Source organism: the organism of the source record quoted next, unplaced genomic scaffold, assembly GCF_019419815.1.
Source record: "Pyrus x bretschneideri cultivar Hongxiangsu unplaced genomic scaffold, Pyrus_bretschneideri_v1 Contig51, whole genome shotgun sequence".
Classification (NCBI taxonomy): Eukaryota; Viridiplantae; Streptophyta; class Magnoliopsida; order Rosales; family Rosaceae; genus Pyrus; species Pyrus x bretschneideri.
Window position 1 is genome coordinate 27,617 of NW_025999789.1, and position 11,645 is coordinate 39,261.

At 37.1% G+C, this 11,645-nt stretch overlaps 1 protein-coding gene across 1 annotated transcript; it reads right to left on the reverse strand.

Annotated features, from left to right (window-relative positions):
- Positions 1 to 1,420: 1,420 nt before the first annotated feature.
- LOC103931459 (alpha-ketoglutarate-dependent dioxygenase alkB homolog 6) lies at positions 1,421 to 6,518 on the reverse strand. Its single transcript, XM_009340948.3, has 8 exons — positions 6,337 to 6,518; positions 5,307 to 5,416; positions 5,143 to 5,203; positions 4,984 to 5,022; positions 3,549 to 3,661; positions 2,289 to 2,541; positions 2,145 to 2,191; positions 1,421 to 1,753 (listed from the first exon to the last, which is right to left on the reverse strand). The coding sequence occupies exons 2-8, from the start codon at positions 5,412 to 5,414 to the stop codon at positions 1,571 to 1,573; spliced, it is 804 nt and encodes a 267-aa protein (XP_009339223.2). The 5' UTR covers positions 5,415 to 5,416; positions 6,337 to 6,518; the 3' UTR covers positions 1,421 to 1,570.
- Between the last annotated feature and the right edge of the window lie 5,127 nt (positions 6,519 to 11,645).

Consider the following 11,645-nt stretch of genomic DNA (forward strand, 5'->3'; position numbering starts at 1 on the left):
GATGGGATGAGACCCGGTTAACCAACCAAGGCCTAGTTTGTGTGTTCTGTAGCCTTGAAAAAGGATGTATGACTGTTTCGAGGTTCCAGTGAGTCTGGCTGATTGTGATCGAGGAGGTTGAAATACTTCTGTGAGTTATCCCGGGCCTCGGAATGAGTGGATAATCGTGGCTTGTCAGCTGTCTCCCTTTTTTCAAAAATTTAAAAAAAAAAAAATGATTAACTTAAACATCTATATTAGGTTTTGAGTTTTATGAGAGAGATTATGATTCTTGAGTTCAATGTATTAAACTTATGTGTTTAATCTTTATAGAATGGACATTCAAACATTTCAAGAAGAGCGTGTGGTAGTAAAGTCCATGAATTTTGCATCATGATTAGTTTTCATCGAACTCTCATATTTGTTTCTCTCATCCTCTAACTTAACTTTGTGTTACATAAGTGGTCCTTCCGTCAAATCCTTCTTCTTTACAATCAAATTTAAAGATATAGTGATCTTTGAAGGTCTGGGTTGTAGGACTACCACCATGTAATTGATATCTCTTCCCAAAATTAGTTTTTCCCGCCAAATTAATTCACAATTGTTCTTGAGAAATGCAATTTCCTCACCAAAAAATGCCACTTATGATATGCTTTTACCACCCAAAAAAAAAAAAAAAAAAAAAGTCCAATTCTGATATGCAATTTTCCTATATAATCTACTTGTTTATCATATGAGTTAGCAACTTAGTGTTGCCCTCTAATTAAGGACTCTTTTCTTTTATTGAGGTATAATCTAATTGTTTATCATATGCAATTTTTCTGCACAACTCAAGAACCATCTAAGTTTAACAATAATAACAAATTAGTACTGAAAAACATGTGCCAAGGATCACCAAAAGTATCAATAACATAACAACGTTGAAATGCATTCTATTATCAGTACCAATGACCAATTCAAGATCCTCAAAAGCATTCAAACATCATCTCCTAGCTAGATTTGGTTTACCGGTTAGATAAAAAGTTTACTACACAAAGCATACTACCAACCATATATATATAGTTTGCCACACAAAACAGGGTACCAACTCTACCATCACACAAGACATGATTCATGTTACAAAAATGTCCCAAAAACAACATCAGTGTGTCCCCTTGATCATGTCCAATTTAGATCCCATGATGGTTTCCATTGTTTTTTCTTCTTAATTAGGTGGTTGTGAAGATGATGTCCCTGCTCCCTTTCCTTTTGCAATGGTTCATGAGATCTTTTTGTCTTTCTCAATTGAAACCTAGACATCACAGTCTTTTACAATTGGTGTTTTACAACACTCTAGACAAATTTGGATAGTTATATTGTAATTAGGATTAATTTCTTAGTGTTTCATTTTTTGCTCTTTACTCTATAATCCTATGCATTCGTCTTCATATTAGAGAAAGAATAACACTTCAGAAAATCTTAAATAATCCAACATTGTTTAGCATTTACAAAACAGGTGATGTAGCTCAAACTAGGTTATCATGAAAGCTCTTAGAGGCGAAACCTTCAACATTAGACTTGCCAAATTAGTTACTTCTCAGAACTCCAAAGACTAAAACCTGAGCAAATTTTTATGAACTTTTGAAACTAATCGACATGTCAATGAAATTCTACGGGTTGTTCTATGAATTCTCTTAAAATCCCCAGTTTTCATTACACCAACAGCTCCATCAAATTGTGAAGCATCATAATCTATAACTTGACCATGCTGTAGAGCTTGTACTTCATTTACAGCCTGGAAAAGAAGAATATTTATGTCAAATTGTATTGGCACACCGAGTGATATGGGAACTCTATTGGCTAATGAATCATAACCAACCTGTCAAAACAATTAAACACAACTTAACGATTGACTGGCTAAGAATAATGTATTTTGCTTCATCACGGGATTCAGTTTGATCTATTTTAGCAGAAATATCTGGAAGTCCCGACCTCAGGCTCAGGGATTGCAGAATTATCTCTTTACTGATTTTCTTCTTGCCCAAATGTGTTGTGTTACTTTCTTTATTATTGTTCTTTTAGAGAGGTATGCCTACCAGTGCTTTCAGAACTTCTAACTGTTCCTATATTTTCAACAGAATTTTTTTGTTTCTTACCAAAAAAGGGAAAATAAAATCTGATCTTACCCCATCATAACATTGTACCTCGCAGTCTTTTATTGCATGCAAGTAATCTGTAAATCACAAGTAGGACTTTCTCAGATTTTCTGTTATAATAAAGCAGCACCATAACAAGAGATTGAGCTGTTACTTAAACAAACAGACACAAACCTGAGTATGCTTTATCTTTGAATATCAGCAAACTGCGAGGCATTAATATGACAGGAAATGGATGAAGTTCATTCATTGACTTATCTGTATTAATATTAATGACCCCCGCATCAGAATTTGTATTCTCAACAGCATTTGCACAAGTACTTTTGCACAAAGTCAGTCTTGAATGGGGAGTAAAGTCCATAACAACAGGTGACTCGAGGGACAGAATTGCTACAACCGGATAATAAGCCGGCCCGTCCTGGTGTGCCTATTTGAACACAATTACAGTAAGAGATGCTCCGGCAAAGCAAAAAACAAACTATTGTAAATAAGAGACACACAGATCCACCTTGCAGCTAAAATGCGAAATAATGTAAGAAGTAAAGGCTCAGTATTTCAGATAAAGTAACCTCAACATGGCATCAAAAACAAAATATCATTTGAACACTCCTTCAGTGGACAATTGAAAAGCAATAATAAATTGTGAAGAAATATCCATCACGAAGCAAATGCATGGCACAGTTAAAGTCACACAAGAATAATAATCACTAGTCAAAGAGTTCAAAATATGCTTTCCGGTCACTGAATCTTGCCCCACCTTAGGCCCTTAAAATTGGTTACTCTTAGATGCCCTTGATTATATTTTTGGTTCAAATTCTGTAACCATTGTCAGACATGAACGGGATTTGCCGATGTGTAGTGCATTTTGGGATTCGGAAACAAAGTTCTCTTCCTAATCCGCACTTTCCTCCATCCAATTAGACCCCAACCTCGTTGCAGTACAAACTACAGACAGATATCTTCATGAACTAGGAGATTAAAAAGCCACTTTTAAGTTCAAACTCATAGATGAAATCATTTAGAGAAACTCAAAGGCACTTTCATGTCTTGCTCAAAGCCTCCTCTTTCAAGTTTCTGATAAGAAACCACGAGCATAATTTCCTTATTTCAGATCTGCGCATTACTTATCCACTTCATAAATATATACAATTTTGAAGTAACTGTAAATTAATAATTATTTTGATAAAACTGGAAACTTACACGTGGGTTGTAAATGCGGTGGCCACTGATGTTTCTTGTCAGAGATGAACTCGATAAATATTATTTTATTGTCCATTTTATGGGTTTGGATCCAAAAAAATATTTAATCTCTCTTTTTTATTTCATTTCCAAAAGACTTGTCACTCTACAAACTTAAATATTTATAAGGACGCAACAAAAGTTGAATAAAAGTACAAGGACAAAAATTAACAAGAACAAATGCCTAGTGCGTACCATTATGCCTTGGTTAGGAAGGTATTCATTGATAAGGACATGATTAATTGGCAATGGGAACAGCCCTGATTCTTCATATATCTTGCATGTAATCTTGGTTAGCCATGATGGCACTGCAAGAAAGAGATTTTATTGTTTTGAGCAAAGGAATTAACAAACAATGAAAATACTATTAACAATTGCTTAATCACATAGAATTTTAGAACTGTCTGAAGATTGCTTTATCATCAGTAGCTTTGCACTTACTACAAGGAGTGCCACCACAATTATTTTCACATATCAAGGTAATAATCAAACAAGTCTTCACATACCAGGAAAGTTGTACATATTTCAGGATGATTTATGGCTTGTAGAGTCAATAGTTTTTTTTTTCTTTCCCATGTGGAGGCAATAACTTCATGACTTGTTCAATTGTAAATCTATTTTCTTTGGGGGTGGCAAAATCTCACACGCTGTCCATGAGATATTAGTGCACTTTATACTTTTTCCGAAAAGAAATTTACTTTCATAAAGAAATAGTATCAATATAATATAGGGGAAAATTGTGCACTATCTATGACGTCTATACTACTCAAGAAGTAGTTGCAAAACAAAGCTAGACTCCAATCATAAGATATAGCCTCAAAAAAACTATCCCTAAACTCCAAGGATACCTTTGCCGAAAATGAATACTACATATGATAAGCATGCTCTTGGGCATGAGCGGTTTGATTAGTATATTTTCCTTTGGTGGGAGTTGGTAACAACCACCATTCAGAATCTACAAAATGAGGTCAAAAGCTAGTTCCAAAGGTCAATCAATAAACCAGGATGTGTCATATGGTTTTCGCTACTATGGCTTGATTAGTTTACTTCCCAAGAATCATTAAATCTTTCCATAAGAGAACCATACAAACTGTGAGACTTCTTTAGCACAATCAAACACTGCCTCTAAACTTATTCCTCCTCAAAAGACCTTTCAAGACACCTAATTACGTCTACATTAATCGGTTACCACTCTAGACCCTCCACCTTAAGCCCTGTTCCTCACCTGTAGCACAAAATCTCTTGAAGAAAACCATCTTATTTACAATTATTTCCTCAATTTCCATCCACATTATACTATCTGCTTATTCATGTTGCACTGGTTTTGTTTTTTTCTTTCTTGATATTAACAAGGAAGTTCCAAGTTATACTATCTGCTTATTCATGTTTCTACTACTAGCTTTTTATTAGATAAGATACAAACTATTAACCAAGTACAAAACACGAATGACAATAAATTTGTCCGCACAAAACCAAACAGGTTAAAGATAATAAACATAAAGATATCAATGTCAAATCGCACAAAACCAAAAAGGGTAACGATAATCAACATAAAGATATCAATGTTAATATCAATTTGTGAAGACAGATATTCTCTGAATGTTTTGAAATAAATAATTTTCTAACTTACAATCCTGTGGCAGAAGACCCTTTTCATGGACAATACCGCCTGTCAGTCACAAGAAAAAAACTAACTCCATTATTTGTATATGCATAATGTAAGTCAAATTCAAAGGCATTACATGAAAAATCAGTATACATATACCTATTACCTAGATAGAACACATACCCCAGTTTTGTAGCCTCCTATTCTTTAATGATTTCCACTTTGATACTGGGCCTTCATAAATCTATAAAGCAGGATGAAGCCAACATACAAAGAATTTCAGATTAAAAAAAATCAATAAGCATTGTAAAAGATGAAGGGAATATGTAAGGAACAGGGATTTCTACCTTATTTAGAAGCATGGTTTGTTCATTATCCGTAATGAAGTCCGGGATGTATATTAAAGTCGGAACAGATCCAACTTTGAAATCATCTAAGGTCACTTTTCTTTCCATCCCTGTCAGACTCAGAAGTCTCAGAACCTCCACACAAGGTATGGACATCATAGCAGCATAATCAAGTAAGTATTTAGGATGATGAACACAGTAGATTTCTACAAGATTATTGAGGCTTATAACTCTTTTTTTAAGATAGTCTACAGTTATAACTCGCATCACCCTCTTCAGTTTCACTTAACGGAATGGTGGCACCATGGCAGCATTTGTTGATTTCGAAGGTTGGTACAGAGAGAGTGCAACAAAATTTACAACACAATTGAAAACCAGTGAATAGTGTAGAGTAAGTTGGTAACCATGCAGACATTGAGATGTCTGTGTGTAAGGAGAGAGGAGGTGTAGGCGTGAAGATTTTTAGTATGAGAAAAAGAAGAAAGTTTCTAACACAATAGAGTATTAATACAATGAGATGTCTACTTCAACAATACATTATACATCATTAAAAATGAAACTATTAAATCTCTCAAACAGCAAAAACTGAATAAAAACATTTAGATTCCGAACAAGCAACAGCTCTCAAATCTTCCAAATTAAAGAAAATGGTACACACTATGACGCTAGCGAACACGGTGGTGCGATAAAGCAACTTCAATTCGACATTGGAGGCATCGAATCATATATAGCGTTAGTAGTAAATCAACCATCTTATTAGCTAATCATATTTAACCTCACCAATTACAATTTTTTTTTTCTGGGAAACCTCGACGGTACAACCTCACCGATCACAATCACACCAGACTACTGAATGAAATTTCCAATTCTCAGAATAAAAACACACACAGCAGTTTCAGGGACATACACAATATAATCTACCTTCTTTTAAATTCTAAAACAATCCATTCAACAACCAAGGACAAGAAAATCATAAAAAAATTAAATTAATTAATTAATTAAAAGAATGCATTTCAACAACGATACACACCCCTGCTACTGCTAGTCCCGATCAAGCCACACGATTGGCCTGGGAATAGGATGGATGGACGGACCGGGATTTCAGCACTCACTCGTCTCTCTTCTTCAGTGACGGGTTTGATTTGAGTTGGATACTTACAGCCTGACTCAACGCGTATTTCCTGAAATTTCTATTTTTTGTTTTGCTACCTGTAGCGCCTAGTATAAAATTTTATAAATTAAATGACATAAATGTTGTTAAATACATTAATATTTAAACGTTAATTGGAGTTATTCCCTACCATTACCCTTGATACAAAGGTAAAACTCATTACCAATACCAAAACTTACAAGCCCAGAAGACAAAAGAGGGCAAACAAACAAAATTGGGCCAACCAAACAAACCAAAAAAAAGCCCAACCAGAAGTTGAGGCCCAAAGCAGAAAGAAAGCTAAAAAATCGAGAAATACACCACAACCACTGTTGCAAGAGTGTAGCTCAACCTACACAAATCCACGCCACCAACCAAGCAGTGACTCGCCGATTGCATCATCCAACCCTAATCATATATTCGAGCACAACCACAAAGTGAAGAGAACCAACGACCAAGTGAAAGAAGTTTGTGGGATTCCATGAGCAACACTGTCAACAAAGGCAGACAGAGAGAAAGTGATGATGTTGGGAATACCCGAACTGAAGGAAACACCGAAACTCTACTCACTATCTCTATGGAGCGGAACAAATCTCAATGAAGCGCGACTACATATTAAAGCTTGGATGAACAAGAAAAAGGACACTTGTGAGGGTAACTTGTTACACCCCACCCCCGTTTTATATATATAAAAAATAGTTTTTGGGTCTTAATTGGTGAGCCCAAGGGGTCCACCCCCTGATATCTGTCTCCGATCTTCCACCTCTCTCCTCTCTCTCAATTCTCTCTTCTCCCTCACTCTCCCTTATCTTTCCATCTCGACAATTCTCTCAACCCTTTTTCCCCCGAGAAACAACACACACATAGACAATCACAATTCCCCATCTTCACCATTTGCACTCGTGAGCTCCACGGATCCTGGAGCAAGGAAAAGCACTCAACCCTCATCATATCGTATACATCGGGACTGCGCCACTGTGCAGTCTCCTCTCTGGCGAATACTTCTCCTAGGTGAGTCCATGAACCTCTTGGGTTGTGTTTTGGGGTTAGAATGAAGTAGTTGTTGAGTGGTTTCACTCATTCATTACAAAGAACAATCGGGACTAAAGGAATCCAGTTTTTTTATGAGCATCACCCCTTTTGGAGGCAATTTTCTGCCAAACCACGGCGAGTTGGCTGAAGTGCAAGGTATTAATCTCTTCGTCTCATTGAGTACTACAACTTTCCCTTTTTATCACACAATTTCATTGAGTATTGAAGAAGTTATATTCATTTGAATCTTACCTAGTTTCTAGCAATATTCGCGGCTTTCGAGGCGTTTTTCGGCCAAAACACGGAGAGTTAGCCATCGTGCGAGGTACCATTCTCTTCGTCTTGTCGAGAACTATGACATTTGTTTTTGTTTCACTCAATTTGGTTGAGTATCAAAGATGGGCGTTCGAAGTGGTGCCCAGAAACTGGCCAATTCATTAGCTTGAAAACGAGTCAACCCGACCCAAGTCATTTGAAACCAGCCCAAAACCCATGGGCCTTTAGCCCAACCCGTGACCCTAGAAACCCAAAGCCCTTTAGGTCTAAACCCCTTAGCCCATTTACATAAACCTAACCCAATTTCCTAATTCTAAAACCCAACCCAAAACCCCAAGGGGGCATTTGTTTCACCTTCTTAAGTAGGACTGAACTAGCTAAGATTATTGTCCCATGTTTGGTATACTTTGGGACTAACTTAAATGAGACTAGCCCAGACTTGTGTAGACTTCAGGCCTCGTTAGATCGCCTAAATTAGTCCGGCGTTGAACCATGGGATTGCTAAGAACGCCTTCCTCACAATTCTATCTCTTTCGCCATTCCTCATTTCTTTGTCTCTTCCTCTCCCTCTCCCTCTCTCTCTCTCTACTCTCGCGTGCTCTATCCACTACTCTCGTTCTCTCACTAATGCTTGCGTCATTTCCCTCTCTCCTCACCCTGAACCTAGATCACGTTTTCTCCCTCTTTTTCTCGTCTTATTCGATGCCAAGCCAATTTGCACGACCCAACTCAGATCACGTCCTTTCCCACTCTCTCCTTGTCCTGCTCGAATCAGAGTGTCGTTGTTGGGTATACAAGGAACGCAGCTGCGATTTCGATTTCGTTTGAAATTGGAAGTTGTGGGTTAAATATCCAAACTTAGACGTGCTGCAAACTTGGATAGAAAGAAGGAAAAACGAGGTAAATGTCTCTTGGAAGATTATTTTATCCTTAACTGTGTATTCCCTAATCATGTTTTTAGACATCGTTTTAGAATACAACGAAATTTGTTCGACAAAATCATAAGTGTTATTTGCAACCATGATCCATACTTTGTGCAAAAAAAAGATGCTTTTTATGTTCAAGGTCTTTTTCCTGAGCAAAAAATTACTGCTGTCTTGCGAGTGCTTGCATATGGAGCAATTGTAGATCAAGTGGATGATATAACGAGGATGGGAAAATCAACTGTTCTGGAGTCCCTGATGCGGTTTTGCTCCGCAAATCAAAGCCCTTTATACCAATGACTACCTTCGGACACCCACACCAAGGGACCTACGAAGGCTACTGAGGAAGGGTGAGATATGAGGCTTCCCTGGTATGATTGGAAGCATTGGCTGCATGCACTAGACTTGGAAAAAAATATCCAAGTACATGGCAAGGAGCTTATGACGCCAGAAAATGAGCCAAAAGTATCATTTTGGAAGCGGTGGCTTCATTTGATACATGGATTTGGCATTCATTTTTTGGTGTTCCAGGAACTCAGAATGACCTACATATCCTTACCTAATCTCCAGTCTTCCATGAATTGCTGCAAGGAAAAGCACCCAGAGTCACGTATTGGGTCAATGACCATAGATACGAAGGAGCGTACTACCTTGTATACGACATTTACCCAAGGTGGACAACGTTTGTCAAAACAGTGCCACATCCACAAAGTAAAAAAGAAAAGCATTTCGCACAATGTCAAGGGAGGTATAGGAAGGATGTAGCGCGTTGTTTTGGTATCCTGCAAGCTAGTTGGGTGATTTTTAGGTCAATTGCCAGAATGTTTGATGTCGAACTCTTCGATCCATCATGATGACATGTATCATTCTCCACAAGATGATTGTGGAAGATGAGTATGATTATGATACCATCGATGAACACGAGTCAGACACAATGAACAACTCAAGAACACGTATCTATTGTGCTCATGACATCACCGAATATCTCGTGTAAATGGACGTTATAATCAATTGATCGTTGAGTGTATGCAAAAGCCATATTGGCACTGTACCCATCAAAGTGACTTAATTGAGCACTAGTGCAGATTGAAACAAGGTGAAGATAATTAAAAGGAATTTGTGATAGAACAATAAAGTTCTTGGTTTATGTAATTTTATTTCGTGTGTTTTTTTTTAAGTTTATTTGGTTTCATTTATGTCATTTTATTTTGTATGTTCTTTTAAGTTTGTTTGGTTTTGTTTATGTATGTTTTTTTTTAAGTTTATTTGGTGTGTTTAAATAAAGTACTAAAAATATTTAAGAAATTACATGTATTACTAAAACTAAATAAGAAATTACATAAAGTACTACAAATAAATAAGAAATTACATTAAGTATTAAAATTAAGACGAAATTGAATAAATTACTACAAACAAATTCGAAATTATACAAACTCTGTGGAGCTAGGATATGTGGTGCTAGGATCTTTGTTGCTAGGATTTGTGTAGCTAGAACCCCCTCGACTTGTTTCCGCGTCTCTTACATGCCTCATTCGCACCACGTCTTTTTTTTCCGATGTCCAAAAATGTTTTGAATTCAGAGACAATCCTACTAGAGGCTTGTTCATATTGTCACGATCTGCTTGAGCCATCATTTCTTCTCTAAGCATCTCGTTTTCTCAATTGAGTATTTCTCTGTCTCTCAACCGCCACATCACATCTCTCAGTAGGTGCTAATATTGCTGCCATGGTAGCAACTTCTTCCTCATCTCTAGTCGCTTCCCGCACCATGCTCAGTTCACCTTGGCGAGCAAGTTCATCCATATATTTTGTGTTGTCATTTTTGGAATAACTCAATTTTTTATTTGCCACCTTTTTACCTTAAGGCCTTAGGGACCAACGAGTTGATTAACTCTTTGGCACTTCTTCGGACGTCCCTTCTAGCACTTCTTCAAATGTGTCTTTGTCCTGTACGGTCGTGTCCAGTTCTGGTGAACTGTGTAGAAGGACGCCGTGCATGACAACTTCTGGACGTGTTGGCACAATTTTGTATCTGGGGCAATTTTTGAGAATTTCCCAACATTCCCATTTGTTGAATGATTTGTTGTGGTTCTTTGAATTGTAGAATGCTTGTGCTTATAGTGTCTACAAAATGTGGGATAAGACAATATTATAAAATGCGGGTGTAACACAAATAAATAAATTAAAATATTGATACGGGTGGAATACTGTAACATCCCACATCGCCCAGGAGAGTGGATCCTGTAAGCCTTATATGTATATTCTCATCTCTACCTAGCACAAGGCCTTTTGGAAGCTCACTAGCTTCGGGTTCCATCAGAACTCCGAAGTTAAGCAAGTTCGTGCGAGAGCATTCCCAGGATGGGTGGCCCACTGGGAAGTTTTCGTGTGAGTTTCCAGAAACAAAATCGTGAGGGCGTGGTAGGGGCCCACAACAGACAATATCGTGCTACAGTGAAGTAGAGCCCAGGATGTGGTGGGGGCCCGGGCCTAGATGTGATAAATACATATAAATAAATAAAAATATTGTGACCTGATTAACTAAACTTGTCCCACTACGCAAATTACTAGAAGCAATCGAGAAAGCGTTTTTCAAACAAGTGAAAGATATGTTGAGTTTTTCCAACACCCTTGAAGATCTTGACTACTTCTGGCGTCTTTTCCATGTATAGCGCAAAATGCTTCCATAATTCTACTCCACATTTTTCTCAACTTCATCTCATTGCCCATAATCGGGTCATCAGTGACTTGAAACCAGCATTCACACAACGTAACATCTTTAATGAGCTTCCACCCGCCATTTTTTTCACACAAAAAGTATATGAAAGCTTTGGTAGAAAGTGTTAAAAATATTGAAATGTGGTGTAAGGTGGAATATGAGGGTTAGGTATTTATAGAAATTTTTTTCTTTATTTTTTAACAATTTTTAATAATTTTTTATTAAGTTTGATTTAGTTA

Excerpts from the sequence above, each read along its gene's own strand:
- LOC103931459 (XM_009340948.3), bottom strand. The coding sequence starts at position 5,414 with ATGGAAAGAAAAGTGACCTTAGATGATTTCAAAGTTGGATCTGTTCCG. Across the intron at positions 5,204-5,306 it reads AAACCATGCTTCTAAATAAG|ATTTATGAAGGCCCAGTATC; the intron begins GTAGAAATCCCT and ends CCTGCTTTATAG. Across the intron at positions 3,662-4,983 it reads GGGTCTTCTGCCACAGGATT|TGCCATCATGGCTAACCAAG; the intron begins GTAAGTTAGAAA and ends TCTTTCTTGCAG.